Genomic DNA, 21,881 nt, shown 5'->3' with positions numbered 1-21,881 from the left:
AGTTAGCTTGGAAATATTCTGTATTTTAAACTTACTATTTTCTATGATCCAGAAACATCAATTATTTAACAAAGAGGTTTATTTAGAGGAGGTAAAAAAAATAGGAGGGGAAAATACCAAGCTGTTAAGAGTAACAAAAACTTTATTTTAAAATCTGCAAAGCATGACTTTGTCAACAGCTCTAGCATCCAGGGTGTGATGGATTAACCCTGTGTTTACATACATCCAAATCTGTTTTCTAAAAGCATGTGTTTTAAATGCCAAAAATGACCTCTATGAGAGAAATGGAAGCTAGTCTGTGTAATGCTAGAACTTCCAAGTACTACCATAGCCACATATTGTCTCTGCTGGGTTAACAGCCAACAAAGAAAAAAAAAAAAACAGCAACACCAGCATTCTTTGCATAGTAACCACACTGCAGATGGCCTGGGGCAAAACTAGGCATCAATATTATAAAACACAATTTTTCAGATATAGCTTGTATTCATACAAGATTTCTTAAAAGTTTTGTATTCAAAGTCCTTTTTTGGTTTGGAAGTATAATTTCAGACCCAGGGCAAGATCACCTCAACTACAGTCATTATTTCAGACACGGAAATGGGAAACAATTTTTTAACAGTGAATTTCTCTTAATAGAAGAAAATAATGAACTAAAACACATCAAACAAGAGGCCATTTTTCCTCAAATTTGACCCTTTCCTCATGTTAAACAAGAGATATTATACTCAGTAATTGGAGAATAAGGATTAGTCTACAGACACACCCATGTCTCCAGGAACGTACTGTTATACTACTCAATACTGCTTAACTCACTTGGTCCGCACTGGATGAGAGATGGAGAGACAAGAACTGCACCCTCAGCAGAATCTCTCATCCAATTTCACAAGAAAGTAAGTACTTTTATGCATACAACAAAAGTGGTTTAGTTACACTGTACGACTGTTCATCACCCAACATCCCATACTTTAATGGAAAAGATACTAGGATGGTAGGCCAAAATCTGTTAGTTTTCTCTTTTGGAGAATAATACCAATCATATGAGATTCAATACATTCCCAAACTATCACTGGGCTGGGACTTAGGAGGCCAGCAGGTCAGACCCTGGCACCTCCACTGACTGATGTGTTTATGTAAAGGCTCTAGACCTGGTTCTTCTCATCGACAATAACAGGAGTTAAATGAGTTATTGTATAAGGCTCCTCCAGTTCAAATATTCTATTAACGTCCAGCTATTAAAAATCTGGAGTTTCAATTGAATTCTGCAGAAAGGATTCTTAAGAACACCTTTTAACCAGTCAACATACCATACAAGCTTCAGAGAGGGTAAATTTGAGAATGACTGCACTGAATTATAGTGTCACTTCTGAAGGTACCTTAAGGACTTAACATGATAGTGTTCATTTTCATAGTTGGAACACCTGGTTCACAGCTACTTGATGTACACATTTTCGTTAGTTAAGAAAGCAAAATGTGCTTCAAAAATTCCATTTCTAAAATGAAATCTGGCCAGGCATGGTGGCTCATGCCTGTAGTCCTAGCTATCCTGGAGTCCTGCTTGAGCCCAAGGGTTTGAGGTTACAGTGAGCTACGACTGCACCACTGCACTCCAACCTGGGCGACAGAGGGAGACCCTCTCTCTAAAAAAAATTAAAAACAATAAAATGAAATCATAATTATTTCAGTTATGTATGTGTCGATCTTCATAAACATATTATATATACATCAATCTATATATAAAATGTTAGTTTATATCTGTTATATGCCTCAGGCATATCTTTGTTTCTTTAAAGGTACTTTCTAAGGTTCTCTCTTAAGAAAGCAACCACTTTTAAAATACGGCTTGACTTTACCTGCCAAATGTAGATTCACTTTTTGCTATACGTTGTTAATTAGATTGTTATTTTCCCTGAGAGAATTACCATAGATTTGCTACTGAATGCATCCCACTATTATGGTCTGGCTTTCATTTAAAAACCGAGCAAAGTTTGTTTACATTCCTGATGGCCTCTTTAGAGATCTGCCTACCGTTCTGTATTCCCAACATTAGAGCATGAGCATATGGGCGGATACTATCACCAGTGGCTTTCGTTAACATTAACTGCAATAAAAATACACACACATACAAATACATTTTTTATCCTAGCAACATAAAAGTATTTGTTAGGATTTTGAACATCAAACTAGCAGTGGGACAAAAACAGTCTTCTTTTTGGGCACATATACTGTCCTAAGTACAACATAAACACAAAGTTTTAAAGACGCTGCTCTGAAAATCCAGTTAATAAAAAAATGAAGCAAAATTCAAATACAGGCATCCACTTACCAGTCTATTTTCGTCAAATACTTCAAATAGGAGTCTGTGATTAGATGGGTTTACCTATAAGGAACATAAATAGTATTTTTTAAACGAGCAGGAATCATTTGAACAGCGACGTAAGGAACAGAAAGAATAACATACTGCTTTACAATGCGCCCAACTCAATTGTATAATATGAACAATTATCCTACTGTTCTGGGAATTCTATGTGTACTAAATCAAATTTCCTATTACTGATTTCTATATTATTGTGCCCCGAATTTAGGCATAGCAAAAGAAGAGAAGGCTCTTCTTAGCTGTTTTTCTAAAATAAAAAAGGATAGTTGTAAATAGCTTTAAAGGGTTCCTAACCTCTGTACAAGGCATTCTCATGACTGTAGATCAAAAAATGTCTATGCCTGAGGATATTTCTTAGGCCTGATAGCAGTAATAGTAATGATAAAAATAATGAAGAAGACTGTAATAGCTTACAAATGTATCTGTGTGTGTGTGTGTAGAGAGAGAGACACACACACACATACACACAAACACACAGACAGACAGACAGACAGAGACAGACAGGGTCTTGTTCTGTTGCCCAGGCTGGACTGCAGTGGCATGATCATGGCTCACTGCAGCCTCAACCTCCCAGGCTCAATTGATCCTCCTGCCTCACTCTCCTGAGTAGCTTGGACTACCATGCCTGGCTAATTTTTGTATTTTTTTGTAGAGATGAGGTTTCACCATGTTCCCCAGGCTGGTTTTGAACTCCTGGGCTCAAGCTATCTGCATGTCTTGGCCTCTCAAAGTGCTGGGATTACAGGCATGAGCCACTGTGCCCAGCCTGTGCACTTACTTTTTAGGCACTGTCTTGTTATTAAGTATCAACAACCCATGATCTCATTTAATCTTCACAGCAATCCTATGATGTATAACTATCACGCAATTTTATAAATGAGGAGCTGAGACCCTGAGGTTCAGTGAAGTAACTTGCCCAAGAGCCCACAGCTAATGTGTAGGGCAACCAGGACCTGCACTAGGTCTATGCTGCCTGTCTCCAGAGCCTAGACTGTGAACCATGAGAGAGACCTGAAACTGTGAGGCAATGACAGAGCTACTGGGCTTTCCATATCTTTTTGCTTCCTTTTCTTTACCAAAACCTCACCAAAATGGCCCATATCATCTTCCAAACTCAGGTATCATTTACTAAGCACCAACCATGTGTGTGACATAGAGCTACATGTTCTCATTTACATCATCGCATGCAAATCCTTGAAACAACCCTTGCAGGTAAGGATTCTCTCTCCTATGTGAAAGATAAGGATCCCAGGGAGATTGAGAGTCCTCAGGTGGCCTTTCCAGGGTCACAAAGGCTCTAAATGGTAAAGCAGAGAGGTGACCTAGGCCCTGGCTGCTTCATGGTGGGGAATGCATGAAATAACACTTGACCATACAAGCACAGAGAGCTCAGCTTGTGCTTCTGGTCCTGTGGTCTGCCTGCAGCCTAGCGACAGAACAAGCAGATGGGGTTTGCTATCTGTTTAGAAGCTCTATGAAGGGTCACACTGCTTACCAATGCAACCACAGGCTACAGGCAGGAGCTGGCACATAATAGGCACTCAATAAAGATTTGTAAAATGAATAAATATAAAGACCTTAAGAACCTGTAATCCCAGCACTTTGGGAGGCCAAGGCGGGCAGATCACGAGGTCAGGAGAGTGAGACCATCCTGGCCAACATGGTGAAACCTCGTCTCTACTAAAAATACAAAAATTAGCCGGGCGTGGTGGTACGGGCCTATAGTCCCAGCTACTCAGGAGGTTGAAGCAGGATAATCACTTGAACCTGGGAGGCAGAGGTTGCAGTGAGCTGAGATTGTGCCACTGCACTCCAGCCTGGTGACAGAGTGAGACTCCATCTCAAAAAACAAAACAAAACAAAACAAAACAAACAAACAAAAAAAACCTTAAGAAAAACTAACAAAAATAGAACTTAAATGTGCCTACTGCCAAGATTAGCTGAAAAAAGTATGGGATGTACTAACATTTATGTAACTGTGCCAGTGTTCCACTGAAAGGAGTCTAAACACTTTGGAGGTTCACAAGTGGAAAGCTATATTTCAGAGTTAACTAAAGGCCAACAGCATCTATCAGCTCCTATTAGCTTTTCAGTCCTCCACAGGGTAATTTCAAATACATCTGGTGGAGGCTGTACATAGGATTTCACCAAGTATGAAAATATCAGTGCCATATTTCAGCTCTGAGCATAATGGAAAGCAGATGCTGTATGTAGTAGCCCAAGTTTGGAGCACAAAAAATACTATTGCGATTGAGAGGAAGAAATCAGGACCAATTATAATGGGCCTCATGGCAATACTGGCCTTTGGAAATCTGCACTAATCAGAAGACCTGGATTATTTCTGGAGGTAAGCAGTTTTTAATATCACAGCTACACAATTAAGATACCTTCGTTTTGAAGAGAAAGTCCTTTCTTTCAATTAAATAGCTAAGCAGTCTAGTATTTCCAAAATATCAGTAGTAAAACACAGCAACAACCACAAATGCTCAATAAGCAGAAATCTCTGCTAATTCACATATTTCAGTCATTTCAACATATAGCTATTCTAAATATTAAATATAAAAGGTTGAGGAAATCTTACCTAATTCTGTTGTATTTAGATTCCAGAAGTAATTTTATATTATACACATATATATGCACTCAGTATTTCGGTTACCAAAATTTTCCTCCCTAACTAGAATATAACTGGTAATTTTTATGTTTCTTTTTAATCATGTTGCCTCTACTGTTTTACTCTCTCTAAAATATTTCATAACCCATCTCATAGAATTAAACCGTTCTCATAAATGATATTTTATCTTATTTCTTAAAGAAAGGTTTGAATTTAAAAGATGAAACATGGTGTTTGGATCATTTTCTTTTGACTTCTCCAAAACACTCCCCAATGAAACAAGTCCGGATTCTGTGACCACTACTTCTAGTCTTTCAAAATTTGGGACACATTAGGAGGCTACCTATTTTTCATCCTAAAAGGAATTTCTCATTAAAAATTTAAGAGCTTTTCCTCAAGATGAATTGACTGTGATAATCGACCTAGACGTATCAATAACAATTATTACCAAACAATGAAAAACTTACCCTGAAATAAAATTCTTCATTCCATTTTGGGTTCAGCGTCTGGAAGAGAAATTATCTTGTAGTATCTTTTAGTCTTTCAAACATTAGCAGTTACTAGTACAATACAGTCTACATATTTGCTTAAACTTTTTTTGATTAAAAAAAGCTAAGAGAAGCATTTAGTCGATTATTTGAGACTAGCGTACAAACCAAACTGGAGGGGGAGGGAATGTATTTATGAAACAGATGCTTCATAGATATGAAACCTTAAACTGCTTCTATCACCAGAAGGAAAAACATCAAAGGCCTGGAAAGAGTCATCGTGAAAATGTAAAAAATTTCTTCAAGAAATTAGCATTGATATGATTATTCTACCAAGAAGGAAATGAACTTTGTTGACTTCCCTCTCCCTGCTACAAATCTGTTTTGCAGAGTAACGAAGCAGGTGGGGGAAAGTTGAATGTGTTCATTGTTTATATAAATATTGAAATCTTAACATTTTATAGAGAGCAATACTGAGGATCAGATTTTATAACAAGAAAAAAAAAGACCAAATGTAAACCAAAAGTGAATTATTTTTTTTCTCCAAAAATAACCAGGTTAAAAAATACTTGTCTACTTATCCTTCAGTCTTCCTCTCCATTCATCCATCTGTTCATCTTTCTATCAATCTACTTAAATGTACATCTCACAAGGAGATGGCAAGGATACCTTTGTCCTCAGCATGGAAGAAAGGACTGCCAGATATCCCCCAAAACTAAGAGGAAGCATGTTCTAGGAAGGAAGACTGTACATGTGTGTTCATGCATCTGCACATGCATAAGCTTCTTAAACACAGCTCTTAAAAATTGTATGTAAAAAAAAAATCACTTCACCAACAGCGATAGATATTTTTAGTCAAAATGATATTTATCAATCTATTTCCTTTAATAGATCAGTTCAGGGAGATGAAAAAAATCAACAGAGTGCAACATAAAAATAGGAAACACAGAGCTCACACAACACTGAACCGGCGTTTTCAAAAATTCAGCACTTTCCCCACCCACAGCTCCACAGTGAATTCAATCCTAAATAATGGGGTTCATACTTTTCTCCCATGTGAATGATGCCAAGGATGGTAATGAACGAGGGGAGGGGAGGGGAGCAGCAGGCCTGGCCTGCCTCCGGCTGCAGTCCCGGAGGGCGGCTTCATGGAAATGCACATGGGAAATGACAGGCGAGGAAAGCAACAAGACAGGAGAGCACAAAACGAACGAAGAACCAGTCACAACACGGCAAGGAGAGGAGGATGACGGCAGTTCTCGCACCCGAACGCAGCAGAGGCAATACGAACCAGGAGGCGGGCAGCAGAAGGAGAGCAAACCCAGCTACAGAGCTACTCCCTCGACCGTGGAAAGGGAGGGAGAAGGAGGACCTCCCTTTGGAAGGAAATCCATTGCAATAGCCCCAGTCGCCGGCTTTGGTCCTGGCTCCACATCCAGCAGGCGACCAAGTTTCCCAGCTGCCTTCCTGGTGAGCCTTCTAGACAGCCCCCACTCGCCTAGAAACTGAACCAGCAACAATGCCTAACACAGGGAACAATGGCCTCCGTCCCTCGCAGGCATCCTCCCTGCTAATCAAAATACTGGCTCCTGTTTGCAAAACAGATTTTTAATGCCAGTCCCAATGCCAAGTGGAGGACACGCTGCAGTTATGGTTCCTTACACAAAAGGACCTGGCTGCATCCTGGGTGCCTGCATGGCAGCAAGACAGTTACAATTTTTAAAAGCACTCATGCTGTCCAGAAAATGTTCAGCAAAGTGTTAGACTATCTAAGCACCCGCCTCTAAAGGAGGTAAGGAAAAAAATCATAGTAACCCATAAATGATACTAAAGCACAGATGAAAGGGGTTTGTTTTGTTTTTTGGGTTTTTTTGAGACAGGTTCTCATTCTGTCACCCAGGCTGGAGTGCAGTGGCATCATTATGGCTCACTGCAACCTCAACCTCCCGGGCTCAATTGATCTGCCAGCCTCGGCCTCCAAAGTGCTAGAATTACAGCCATGAGCCACCACATGCAGCCAAATATTTTTAATAGAGAACATGCATCTTCAATAAAGCCTCCAAATATAGGGTAAAAAAATTTACATATATATTACATATGTCTATAAATACATGGAGATAGGCAAATTAAGACATACTTATTGGCTAGGCACAGTGGCTCACATCTGTATTCCCAGCACTTTGGGAGGCTAAGGCAGGTGGATCACCTGAGGTCAGCAGTTCCAGACCAGCCTGGTCAACATGGCAAAATCCCACGTCTACTAAAAATACAATAATTAGCTGGGCTTAGTGGTGCACACTTGTAATCCCAGCTACTCAGGAAGCTGAGGCAGGAGAATCACTTGAACCCGGGAGGCAAAGGTTGCGGTGAGCCGAGATTATGCCACTGCACTCCAGCTTGAGTGGACAGAGTGACACTCCGTCTCAAACTAAATAAATAAATAACTAAAAGACATACTTATGGAAACAAATTTTTAATGAAATCATGTACATAAAAATTAGGAAGATAAGATATATACATACATGTATAGCTTTATTATTAATATATTTTCTCTATTTCCATGTAGCTAACCAAGTATTTTGCTTCCTTTAGAAATAGTTGTTTCAAGTTAAACTATTCCTGGTGTGCCTACCAATACCACAAACAGCTCCATTTCATTAAATGTATTTTAAATTACTTTAAGTTTCTTTGTGAAACATACAAAGACAAAAACAAATCCTTGTTTTTGCTGTATTCTGTGCAAGAAAAAATGTTACAACTTAAGACATTTTCAGGATACTGTTTCTGTAGGCATTTAAGTAAAAACCTGAATCACTATCTTGGGTTAGTACTGAAAAGTCTTGGAAAACTTCTAGATTTAATACTGAAAGATGCTTAAAATGAAAATACAGTATATAAGACAAAAAGTGGGCTGGGCACGGTGGCTCACGCCTGTAATCCCAGCACTTTGGGAGGCCAAGACAGGTGGATCACCTGAGGTCAGGAGTTCAAGGCCATTCTGGCCAACATGGTGAAACCCTGTCTCTACTAAAAATACAAAAAAAAAAAAAAAAAAATAGCCAGGCATGGTGACAGGTGCCTGTAATCCCTGCTATTCGGGAGGCTGAGGCAGGAGAATCACTTGAACCCAGGAGGCGGAGGGTGCAGTGAGCTGAGAACATGCCATTGCACTCCAGCCTGGGCGACAGAGTGAGACTCCATCTCAAAAAAAAAAAAAAAAAAAAAAAGAGAGAAAAAGTGATGCACTTGTATATGACAGCTCCATTATAATCTCATGGGACTATCACTGTGTAAGTAGTCCATCCTTGACCAAAAAGGCGTTAAGCAGCACATGACTGTGCATAATTGGATTAAATTATGACTTAAATGACATTTGGTTAAAGATCAACACCTACCTTTTTAATTGTTTTTGTCTGGACCAAAGCAAGTTCTCTATTCTCATCCGCTACGTACAATGAAAGCTTCACATACGGATCACTGTAAGAAAATATTTTAGATTTAATAGGATTATACTTTTCATTCAAAAGAGAAAACAGTGGAACCTAAATGAAAATACAAATATCAGTTAAAGTCTTAGCTTGTATTATTTCCACAAACTAAGCAATAACCTTTTTAACATATCTACTAAGTCATTACACTTGGAGTAAAGTTCCTATCAAAACCAGTGCCAATAATGTTTACTTAGAAGCTAAAAATATATATAATTTTAAAGACAGAGTCTGAAAAGATTACAAGAAAGATTAAAAGGCACACAGATTTTGTTCAGACTTTACAAAATTTAGCTAGAAAATTTGGTTTAGGTCTTATCCATATTCTTATTTCTAGCGTCTAGGTAATTAGTGGAGGTAAAAGAGCCATTGTTCATGTGACCCAACACCTACCATTTTGCAGATTAAAAACCAAATCAAGGCTGGGCGAGGTGGCTCACACCTGTAATCCCAGCACTTTCAGAGGCAGAGGCAGGTGGATCACCTGAGGTCAGGAGTTCAAGACCAGCCTGGCCAACCTGGTGAAACCCCGTCTCTACTAAAAATACAAAAATCAGCTGGGCATGGTGGCAGGTGCCTGTAATCCCAGCTACTCAGGAGGCTGAGGCAGAAGAATCGCTTGAACCCAAGAGACAGAGGTTGCGGTGAGCCAAGATCACACTACTGCACTCCAGCCTGGGCTACAGAGCAAGACTCAGTCTCAACACCCTCCCCCCGAAAAAAAGACAAAAATAAAAACATAAAAAACAAATCAAAACAAAACCCTAGAAAACTAAAGCCTAGAAAGTCAAGAGAGATTTGCCTAAAGTTATAAATTTGAGTAGTCTAGATTAAAGTTCAGGTTTCCTGACTACAAGTCCCAGAATTCCTTGTACACATCACATTATCTTTAATCATTATTTCCTTGGGAAAGGAACTTTTAGCAAGATGTATATTTCAAAGGATTACTGTGGACTATCTACTAAGAGGTTAAGTCTAGTCACACTTTCAAGTATTGCTAGCCCTGGGGTAGCTCAAACCTAATCAAAATATCACTTTGCAAGAATTTAGGGTATAGAAGAATTTATTTTGCTTCATACTTGAGATCCTGAAAATCATAAAAAGGGCTCTCACGTATTCAATCTCTAAATTCTCACTTATCTAGTTATGTATAGCCAAAAACTGATTGCTATCAATTCATCAGATTAACTTTATGTAATTTCAGAACTGCCCGTTAGTGGCTATACTATGACTATTAACCCTTATTTTGCAATGTCTAAGATACTTCCAAAGATTACATCAAGTATCTTAAAATGCTGAGACTGTACTGATTTCTATTTGATATTTCAAATAATAAATATGCCATGAAATCCTTTCACAAGGAAGTATGATAAAAGTTTGGTAGTAACAAGGCTATACTCGATATCTAAAAAATCAAAAGTCTGAAAAATATTGTTAGTACACGTGTGTGTACACGTGTGTATTTATTACCCATAAGATGTATCTGAATGGAAGCTACAAAACATATCCTAAAAAAATTAGCAACATGATTTGTTCAGTTATACTCCATTATGAGTAAATATTTTTTATTTTTTTTACATTATGGTTTGGAAGGTATTAGTTAATCTTGCCTCTTTTCTGTAAACTGTAAACCTTTATTTGGTTAAATAAGCGGACACACCTACTTCTCCTTCTATGGACACCCTCAGCCTTAGAAAAAGATGGATCAAGAGCCGGCACCTAGCCCAGGTCAAAGCTCCCATAAGCATCTTCCTAATGGGTGCCCATGGGCTGGCAGATGAATCAGGCGTCACTTTCCAGGGGAGTGAGGCTCAGGCTTTAGCATATCACATTCACCTGGGGGAGGGGGTGACTAAAACACAGATAACTGGGCCCCGCTCCCAAATCTGAATTCAATCCGGGGTAGAACCCAAGAATCTGCATTCCTAACACATTCCCAGTGATGCCAGGGCTCCTGATCCAGGAACCACACTCAGAGAACTACTGTTCTAGATGGCATTTGAAAAGAGTATTTTCTAGCTACAGAAACTAAATTTTCAATTTCCAGCCACAATCTATTGCTTATAAAAGAGCTCAAGGCCTGATGATCATGTTACCTCCAGATAATGTGCCGTGGAGATGCATGCAGAACACACGTGCACACACACGCACATACAGAATCCACAGTCATAAAGAATACCATAAACTCTGTTGCTCTCATTTGTATGCCCCTCAGCTATCATGATTGCCGGCTGTTATATAATAACTGCAATAAAGAGCTAAGCATTTCCTGTAATAGAACATCCACATTCTTCCACTGGTGGTTCATTTACCTCAGTCTGTATCCCTTGAATAGCTCACAATAATTGACACATGCAGCTGGGGACTGTGGGTGGGATACTTAGGTGTGGGACACCATATCTTCCAGCAGTAATAAAGAAGTCAGGTGGGAATATGTAACATCTTGAGTGCTCATCCAGGTAGGTACTAAGGTATGATCAACTCTATGGAAGATCGACTAGGAAACTTCCTGAAAGAGAGTTCAGCCTGAAGAGAGAACCAAAGGCCAACGTCTTGGAGCTGGCTACAGGACAGTAGGATGTAAGCTCAAGGGGAGGAGAGGGTTAGGCGCAGTGGCTCACGCCTGTAGTCCCAACCATTTGGGAGGCTGAGGCAGGCAGATCGCTTGAGCCCGGGGGTTCAAGACCAGCCTGGGCAACATGGCGAAACCCCATCTCTACAAAAAAATACAAAAAAAATGTAGCTGCGTGTGGTGGCATGCACCTGTAGTCACAGCCACCACAGAGGTTGAGGTGGGAGGATTGCTTGAGCCTGGGAGGTGGAGGCTGCAGTGAACCGAGATCGTGCCACTGCACTCCAGGATGGGCGACAGAGTCAGACCCGGACAGAGTGAGACCCTGTCTCATTCATTCATTCATAAATAAGAAGAGGGGGAAAACGGGTGCCCAGATTGCTCTCAGGCTCCTCCTCCCTTTCAGCTGGTACTTAACCACTCTTAACTTCAGCCTGCTCATGAAAGAAATGGGAATGACAATTCCTAACTCAGGCAGTTTTTGCAAAGACCAGAGAAAATCATGTATTAATACTAGTACCCAGCACCATTCCAAACATACAATACAAATGCCCCATAAATGACAGCCAAGGTAACTGTTCTTTGCTTCCTCTCTTAGGAGACGTGTGAGGTTCTCGGTTGCTCCTTTTGACTCCCAACTCCTGCTACAATGACTGATTTGACACTGATTACCTCACAGTACACACTGGGTGCCAGCCAACTGCAGCATGCTACGTATTGCACGCCTCCTCATTATTCATACAGTGTGGAGGTCCCACGGGATCTGGGTAGAGATGATCAAACTGGGACTCTTACTCACAATGAAGCTCACCAGAATTCACTCTTGGCATCAAGTTACCATTCTAGTGGCTGCTGCTGATACAACTCAGGGCTAGCATGAATATGACTCTCTAGGAAGCTCAATGCTACGCAAGAACATGTAGATTAGAAGGCAAATTCTATTTTGCAAACTTTTTGTTTTCTCTGCTTAGTGAAGCTGCTTAGACATCACATTCTACCTTTCAGTCTTTCCAAGGAGATAGTAAACTGGTACTAGGATTCAAGCAACCTTCTATTTCCTGAGTGCCTACTATATGCCAAGAAAAGAGACAGGTTCCAGAAACAAAAGACACTGTCCCTATCCAGTTGAAATGGAACATAGAGAAATGAAAACATGATTGTGACAGAGTGTGCCAAGCACCCGGGAAAACAGCAGTCAGCAGCAGTGGTCCCTGACTTCCCGTGCAAATCTGGGTACCTGGCCCCACCCCAGACCTGCTAATCAGAATCACTAGGAGTCTACATTTATTGAGTGTCTCATGTGATTTCTATGCAGTGGTCCATCCAGATACCACTGCCAGATGGAGTCTGAAGGCACGCATAGAACCGGGAGGCATGAGGTGGAAAGATCACAGGCAGAGGTCCAGTGATAGGCTGGAGCTGGGGTTCTGAACATTAAAAAGTCTGGCATGGCTGCAGTCAGGAGGGCTCAGGGAGAAAAGACAGCTGGAGAGGGAGCCCAGGCTCAAACCACAAGGAGTCGGCCATTCCTGCAGAGCTCAAACCCTGGGTCTTCATCAATTAGTACATGACTTTGGGAAACTTACATAGCCTCTCTGTGCCTCAGTTTTACCATCTATGTAATGGGTATAATAGTAGCACTTCCCTTATAAAAAGCCTGTTAGAAGACAAATTATAATAGTGCTTGACAGGAGTATAGTGAGCACTTAATAAATGTTAGCTGCTGGCTGGGTGTGGAGGCAGGCGCCTGTAATCTCAGCACTTCGGAAGGCCGGGGTGGGCAGATCACTTGAGGTCAGGAATTCCGGACCAGCCTGGACAACATGGTAAAATCTCGTCTCTACTAAAAATACAAAAATTAGCTGGGTGTGGTGGTGTGCATCTGTAGTCCCAGCTACTCGGGGAGCTGAGGCATGAGAATCACTTGAATCCAGGAGGCGGAGGTTGCAGTGAGCCAAGATTGCACCACTGCACCTGGGTGACAGAGTCAGAATCTGTCTCTAAATACATACATACATACATATATACATACATACATACATACATACATACATACATAAATGTTAGCTGCCCCATCATCCTCCTCATCGTGGAGTTGTCTAAATACAGAAAAATCATGATCATATTCATTAGAAGGAGATAAGACAGCAGGCAGTGAGACCCAATGGAAGACCTCCGCGCCAAAGAATAAGAAAGCTCTGAATGCAGAGGTGGCGAAAATCAGAAAGGACTGACTACTCATCCAAAGGTGGACTCAAAAGAACAGGGTGGCCAACTGAATGTAGCAGGTAGGTGGGTTAGGAGGAGAGGGAATCCATGCCAACTCCAGGTCTTGGGCCTCTTGACAAACTGTGCCATTACACACGGGGCCCTACAATCTTCTGCTCCATGTTCATAATGATGCATTTGTGTGTAAGTGTGCAAGGGCCTACCAAATAATGATGGCCTGAACTGTCTGTCCTCAGGGGATCCTAATGATTTAGTGCTATACCAACAAGAAGTTTGAGCATTGAGCCTGGCCTCCAAATCCACGTCAAGGTTGGGCAGACACCAAAATGCACCCTGAAGGATCTCACGTTCCTCAGTATTTTTCACTGAGTAAACAAAATCCAAAAGAAAAACCACTTGGGAGGTTCTAGCTGTTCACTCACAAGTAAGACACCTCACTGTCACATAAAAGATTACATCTGAAAAAAAAAATACAAGGGTGACATCACCTTAGAGATATGAGACATGCCAGGAACTGAGCATGAAATCAATGGCTAGGAAACAGACTCCCTGAACTAAAATGAAGTCGTAAGGAGTCTGACAGATGCCAAGATACTCAGCAGGAAATCCTCAGGCACCTGCTCTCTCAGGAGAGGTCACCAAGAAATCCTGGTCAAAAATCCACTTGGATTTTACAAAATTTCCAAGAGAAAAGCTTTTCAATTATTGTCTCTTTCATTCTCAACATAGAATCCAGTGCTGAAAATTCAGTTCTCTCTTCTGGGCCTCTGCTCCAGTTCTAATAGAGAGACTGCAGGCCTGCACTGATCTCAAGTGGGTTTAAAGAATTCACAGATGGAAATCTTATTCAAGGGTCTTGTTCCACCTTCATCACCATGAAGCAAAAGACAGCGCAGATGAGGTCATCTGTCAGGGAGAGTTGAGAATAAGATTTTCTGGGTTTGCTCCATTGCTCAACCCTTCTGGGACACACTCCACAAGGACAGTCGTCCTGACCAATCATTATTGGGGTAATGCTTAATCCTCTCCATTTGATTCACTGAAGTGTTCCATGTTCTTTCACACCTATTATTTGCTCATTTTTTATCAGAATAAATAGTCTTTGCTGAGCTCCACATATTTTAAGGGGGCAGGGTCGTAAGGGGAGAGGGGAGGGCAGGAGTTGCCTCCAAGGGGCAAAATGTCAAGGGGGATTACATTCAGTCTGCAGCCAGATTGCAATGACACCCTGCCTTGTCTACCTGCTATAGAGGTGTTCTTCCAAGATACTTGGATATCAGAAGAACAACGAGAAAGGTCTTCATTTTTCAAGTGTGCCTCCTGAGGGGTGTCCCAACCTTAACCAAAGGAAGCAATAATTCTTTGCTGTAAAAGGAAGATGGTCAATATGGCACTGGGACAGCTTGCAAAAAGATTGTGTCTTTGCTCCCTATGGGCAAAGAGCAGAGGGCTCATGGATGCAGCATATTTCACAGCACTATACAGCAAATTTCTTTCGACTACCTGACACACTAAAGATTTAGCTAACCCACAGAAAGTTGCATTGCAAAACCCGTTATGTTAATGACAACTTGTTTTGTTGAAGGTTTCCTCATTCTTTTCCACTTTTACTGTTACCATCAAGTGTTACATAATAATTTATATCCTCAATAAAGTAATAACACTTATAAAACATTTATAAACAATATAGAAAAAAATCTAGAATGTGTGAGAAGAAAAATATCCATGAATACATGCAATAATATTGAAACTGAAGTTTTTATCTAACAAATTGTCAAAGATTGAAAAAAGGTAATACTTTCTAAATAGAGGCAGACATTTAATACTCTACTACTGGAAGGAATAATTATTATATCTTTTCTGGGAAACAACATGGCAGAAGTATCAGAAGCATTCAAAGGGTTGATGCCCTTTGATTCATCAAATTTATTTCTAAGGATTAATCCCAAAGAAGTAATCAGAGAGGCAGGTAAATATTTACTGGTAAAAGATACTCATTACAGCATCATATATAATAAGAAAAAATTAGAAGCAAACTTCCAGTCCAATAATTGGGAAGCAATTAAATAAATTATGGTACAGTCATATACTAGAATATTATAAACCACTAAAATCATGTTAGACTAAAATGTTAATAGTCATTCTCTCTATATGATGTTTACGAATGGTTTATTTTTTCATTTATGGTTTTTATTAAGTTTCTACTGTAAGCAAGTACTACTTTTATGAGTATACAAAAGTTATCAAAAAACTAATAATAGTTACATGTACACTTCAATGAGGTACTGAACCCTGTAATTTCATGGCCAGCCTACATCTCAATAACAAACCCTAAAGGGCTTCAAATATTTTGTTTGCCCAGAAAATTGACTTAAATAGATGACTACTGAAAAATTTTGAAAACAAAACGTACATATCTTTCAGCCCAAGATTTACTGAAAGGTATGAAGCATACTTTAAAATATATGACTCATCACCAATACTGGCAATGAGCCACTACTCTTAAATATGTACAATTTTCCAGCAAATATAAGAGATTAATGGGATAGATTACAGTCAAATGCATTCTTCACCTAAGCAGCTAAAAAAGACATTAAAACTTTATTGCTTAGGCATAGTCTCTGAAGCTGCTGGAAGAATACACTTTTGGATACTTCCATTATGATGGTTTTGTTATTTGGAGCAACTAGTGGTTCACCTGCATTCTAAAACCTTCCCAGCCACTCAAGTCTTGAAATCTCTAGCCAGGACCAACTCTGGCCTTGCAGCCCCCCTTGCCATCCATAACTAGTCACTTGAGGGTCCCAACCTTGGGTCACAGAGACCCCTGGGAGCCAGGGGGCAACTGTATGTGCATCTATCTCTAACACATATATACACAGCTCTGGTGATATCTATATAGCTATTTATATAGGCATCTACATAGAGATCATCAGAGCTGTGTATACATGTGTTGACTAATAAAATATGTGCTAATAAAAATATTTATTTTATTAATATGTGGTGACTAATAAAAATGTTTAAATATTTAAGCTTAAATAGTTTGTTAAAAAATTTTGTTCCCTTATCTTTTGGTAGTAAAAATGTTGTTCAGTGGAAGTCACAAAAAGGAAAATTTCACCTATAAATTACTGAAATATCCCTTCAGTCACCAAAGAAAATGACAATCTGTGACTTGTCTTTATTGCCAGCATATTCTCTTACGCCTTTTCCCCATATATGTGCAACTACCAGAGGTTAAGAAAACAGCTCTTTCTTTTATGTTATTAATAATAGAGCCAAGAGAGATAGCAACTCATAAGGCTATAAGGAAACGGGGAAACAAAAACTGTTCCCTTTTTGAAAACTGTTTCACAATTGATTTTATTCCTCAGATAGTCAAGGAGCATCCACCATACACAAGGGACTGTGGTGGGCACCAAAGTGGTGGGCGGGGAATAGAGGTAAACAGACACAGACCCTGCCCACAAAGAGGCTGTCTACCCCTCCTCCAGAGGAACCAAACTCAGACAATAGTGTTTCTAATGCAGATTTTGCCTTTGTGAAAGGTGGTGATATATATATTAAGAGCTCGAAGAAGCTGATAAATGACAATTATTATTGTTGTTATTATTATTATTATTTGAGATGGAGTTTCACTACTGGTGTCCAGGTTGGAGTGCAATGGCATGATCTTGGCTCACCGCAGCCTCTGCCTCCCAGGTTCAAGCTATTCTCCTGCCTCGGCCTCCCGAGTAGCTGGGATTACAGTCATGCGCCACCATGCCGGGCTAATATTGTATTTTTAATAGAGATGGGGTTTCTCCATGTTGGTCGGGCTAGTCTTGAACTCCCGACCTCAGGTGATCCAACCACCTTGGCCTCCCAAAGTGCTGGGATTACAGGCATGAGCCGCAGCGCCCAGCCAATGACGATTATTTAAGGATGATCTGAAATGTAGGAAAAACTATGAGCAATGGTCATAACTTCCAGGATCATTAAGCAGCTTCTGGGTGCCAGCACCGTGCCTGGTGCCTCAGAGACATCATCGCTCATCCCTACAACAACCTTGGCAAGGAAGATCTTAGAGTCTCCCTTTCATGAATGTGTAAAAGAAAAGGAATGGCTGTGAGACCAGGAGGCAAAGAAAAAAATTCCAAGACAAGATCACCGCAGTCAGTGAACACTTCCTCTCATGACTGAGTCTGGGAGGACACTGAGTGACCGGAACAGCCCACCTACTTCCCTCATGGTTAGAAGAAGAAACATTAACCCAACCAGTACTTCATAAAACTTTTTTTTTTCTTTTTTTTTTTTTTGAGACAGGGTCTCCCTCTGTCACCCAGGCTGGAGTGCAGTGGCAAGATCATGGCTTACTGCAGCCTCGACCTCCTGGGCTCAAGCAATCCTCCCACCTCAGGCTCCTGAGTAGCTGGGACTACAGACACACACCACCATGCCTGGCTAATTTTTAAAAATTTTTTGTAGAGACGAGGTTACTATGTTGCCCAGGTTGGTCTGAAACTCCTAGCCTCAGGTGATCTTCTTGCCTCTGCCTCCCAAACTGCTGGGATTACAGGTGTGAGCCACTACACTTGGCCAAAGACATATGTTTATTTTTATTTTAATTTTTATTTATTTTTGAGATGGAGTCTCACTCTCTCGCCCAGGCTGGAGTGCAGCGGCACAATCTCGGTTCACTGCAGCCTCCGCCTCCCAGGTTCAAGCGATTCTCCTGCCTCAGCCTCCCAAGTAGCTGGGATTACAGATGTGAGCCACCACACTCGGCTGTAAAGACATACTTTTAATTGTTTAATTATATTTTATTCTTTTTATAATAAACTGGCTCCTTCTACCTCCAGTTTATAAAGTACACAGCCTTAAAAAAAACACCCACAGAGACACAGATTGCACTGGAAAACAAGTATGGGGACAGACTTCTGAACTAATTATTCCCTTGGAACCCTGAAAGTCAATTCCTTGACCAGTCTCACCCATGTCCTTGTGACTGAAAACAGTTCTGGCCAAGCACAGGAACTATGAACGTGATGTCAAAGTGGAGGCAACACCGAGCTGTGTCTAACTAAAAAAGAGAGCAAGTTCTAACGGCAGGAACTACTCAGGGAATTCATCCTGGATTAACTAACCAGGGAAAAAAAGATGCTTACTTTTAATTAATTCTGGCAGACATTGGTTCCCAGGACTCGGCTTGCACTTCACTTCCACTGTCACCGTATGCTCCTGGGATGCCAGGACTAGAGCTGACATGCAGAGGCACACGGTATCCCTTTTGCATTGCAGAGAGGGATGCTGCTGAGCACCTATGTGTGTCCAGTGCTCAGGACAAAGGTCTAGCCAAGGGAGACACTTTTCAAATGAGTAAGCAACAATAAAACCTGTTAGCAGTGCCACACCGAGAGTGGGCCTCACAGGGTCAATGTACCGGACAGACGGTAAATTGCATGGTGGAGCTCACTAGTGTACAATTATGTGTACTGGTAAACAGTTCCTGTGTACTTAAGCATCAACCTCTTTGCCACTGAGTGTTTATATGAGCCAAGCACCATCCTAAGCCCTTCCTGTACAATCTTTGAACACACCTGGGAACATTCTGGACTTCTCAGTGGGGGAGTAACAACGGTGCCAGAAGTATCTCGGGAACTTATTCTACACTCAGCTCAGTTCTCACTGCAAAATCTGACTTGATTCTCACGGGCAAAAGTGTCGGAGGGAAGGGATTCCTCCCTCACATGGAGTTAACAGGGGATGTGGCAGCTTCTAATGTCTGAACAGGCAGCCCCCCCCAGGTGACACCCATTCAGTGACACAGCTGCTGCTGATACACATTCCCAGGGGTACCAGGAAAGCCCTGAGGCAAAGATCTTGAACTTGGCACTGGCCTAAACACAAACAAAGAATGGAGCAGCTCGTCTTGACCCATTCTCTATCTTATAAGATGGGGAACTATGTTCCCCCAGTATTTCAGAATGTGACCTTCTCTGGAAACAGGGTTTTCACAGAGGTAATCAAGTTCAAATGAGGTCACCAGGCACAGTGGCTCATGCCTGTAATCTCGCCCCTTTGGGAGGCTGAGATAGGAGGATCCCTTGAGCTCAGGAGTTCAAAGCCAGCCTGGGCAACATAGTGAGACCCTATCTCTACGATTTTTTTTTTTTAAACTTAGCCAGGCATGGTGGCAAACACCCATGGTCCCAGCTACTCAAGAGGCTGAGGTGAGAGGATTGCTTAGGCCAGGGAGGCTGAGGCTGCAGTGAGCCATGATCATGCCACTGTACTCCAGCCTAGATGACAGAACAAGACCCTGAGGGAGGGAAGGAGGGAGGGAGGGAGAGAAGGAGGGAGGAAGGGGGAAAGGGAGGAAGGGGAAGGAGAAGGGGGGAAGGGAGGGAGGAAGGAAGGGAAAAAAAGAAAAATATTTTTAAAAGAAAGAAGGAAGGAAGGGAGGGAGGGAGGCAGGAAGGGGGGAAGGAAGGAAAGAAAGAAAGAGAGAAAAAGAAGAAAGAAAGAGAGAGAGAAAGAAAGAAAAAAAGAAAGAAAGAAAAGGAAAGAAAGAAAGAAAGAAAGAAAGAAAGAAAGAAAGAAAGAAAGAAAGAAAGAAAAGGAAAGAAATGAGGTCATTAGGTTGAGCCCTGATCCAATATGACTGGTGTTCTTATGAACAGGGGAAAGGTAGACACAGAAACAAACAGGCACAGAGGAAAGACGACGTGAAGATACAACGAGAAGATTGTCATTTACAGGCCAAGGAACACAGAACGCTGCTGGCAAACATCATAAACTAGAAGAGCCAGAAAGGATATTCCCATAGGGAATAATTTCAGACTTCTGGACTCCAACACTGATAGAAAATAAATTTCTGTTGTTAGCCACCTAGTTCATAGTGCTTTATCATGGCAGGCCTAGCAAACTAATACTCCATTAAAGCCAGTCTTTTTTGGAAACCCTTGGGAAAAAATGTGTTACAGAATTCTGACTTTTTGTCTCACTTTAGAAAGATAACTGATATGGTTTGGCTGTGTTCCCACCCAACATCATCTTAAATTGTAGCTCCTATAATTCCCACATGTTGTGGGAGGGACCCAGTGGGAGATAATTGAATCATGGGGACAGTTTTCCCCATTCTTGTGATAGTGAATAAGTCTCAAGAGATCTGATGATTTTATACAGGGTTTCCCCTTTCCCTTGGCTTTCATTTCTCTCTTGTCTGCTGCCATGTAAGATGTGCCTTTTGCCTTCTACCATGATTGTGAGGCCTCCCCAGCCATGTGGAACTGAGTACATTAAACCTCTTTTTCTTTATAAATGACCCAGTCTTGGGTATGTCTTTACCAGCAGCGTGAAAACGGACTGATACAATGACTCAGTGATTATTCCAATTATTATTATTATTATTAGTTTGATTATTCTGATTATTGCATAGCATCCCCAGTAGGGGATGGGGCAGGGCCCATAAGTGAATGTTAATATCTGTGCAGCAAGAGGCACAAAGCATTGAATGAAGTGTTATACAAGACGCCTAGAATACTCTCAAATCTGTTCACATCAGGTTTTGCTCTCAAATCAATTTCCTACAAACCTATAAAGATGTCTTTGGTTTTCAGGGCTTTTTGGACTTAGAAATGGCAGGTAAAGGATCGTGGATCTGCCCTAAGAACGCTTAAAATATGTGCCCTCCTCATGCCACCCTGCCAACCACGTTCAGCCTGCAGTCCAAAACACACGCCTACCTGTGAAATCCTAGAATTCCTCAGGGAGACCAAAGGGCAAAAGTTTCCCCTCAACTCTCAGAAAAACAACTTGCAAAATAAATGTTTAGAGAGTTTATCTTCAAGTCTATTAAATGTGCAAACAAACCACCAGACACCTGACTTTTCTGTTATTCTGAGTGCTGCACTTCTTGAAATTTTTTAAGCGAGGATAAAACAATTGTGTGATCACAGAAAGAAAAAACTATAATCAACAGAAAAAGGGCCACATTACAGTGATGCCCCCTATATCCCGACACAAGGGTGCCATAGGATGTGTATTTTCTCCAGTTACACAGATCAATTACGGCAGGTACCCATGTTTGGAACCCCTGGGCCCATGCACTATCAAGAAGAAAGGGAGTTTATAGAAA

General features: G+C 41.0%; 1 protein-coding gene across 9 annotated transcripts in view; it reads right to left on the bottom strand.

Annotated features, from left to right (window-relative positions):
• Positions 1-21,881, bottom strand: part of NEDD4L (NEDD4 like E3 ubiquitin protein ligase) — a 359,195-nt gene that overhangs the window by 146,894 nt on the left and 190,420 nt on the right. For all 9 annotated transcript variants that reach the window (XM_004059469.5, XM_019014017.4, XM_055368219.2 and 6 more), the window contains 3 exons: positions 8,869-8,950; positions 5,453-5,491; positions 2,324-2,377 (listed from right to left, as the gene is read on the bottom strand). In XM_004059469.5, the coding sequence (XP_004059517.3) occupies positions 2,324-2,377; positions 5,453-5,491; positions 8,869-8,950 (175 nt within the window). The remainder of the gene's footprint in view (positions 1-2,323; positions 2,378-5,452; positions 5,492-8,868; positions 8,951-21,881) is intronic.

Source organism: Gorilla gorilla, chromosome 17 (genome assembly GCF_029281585.2).
Source record: "Gorilla gorilla gorilla isolate KB3781 chromosome 17, NHGRI_mGorGor1-v2.1_pri, whole genome shotgun sequence".
NCBI classification, from domain to species: domain Eukaryota; kingdom Metazoa; phylum Chordata; class Mammalia; order Primates; family Hominidae; genus Gorilla; species Gorilla gorilla.
The sequence above is the reverse complement of the archived record's forward strand: the minus strand, read 5'-3'. Positions and strand labels throughout refer to the sequence as shown.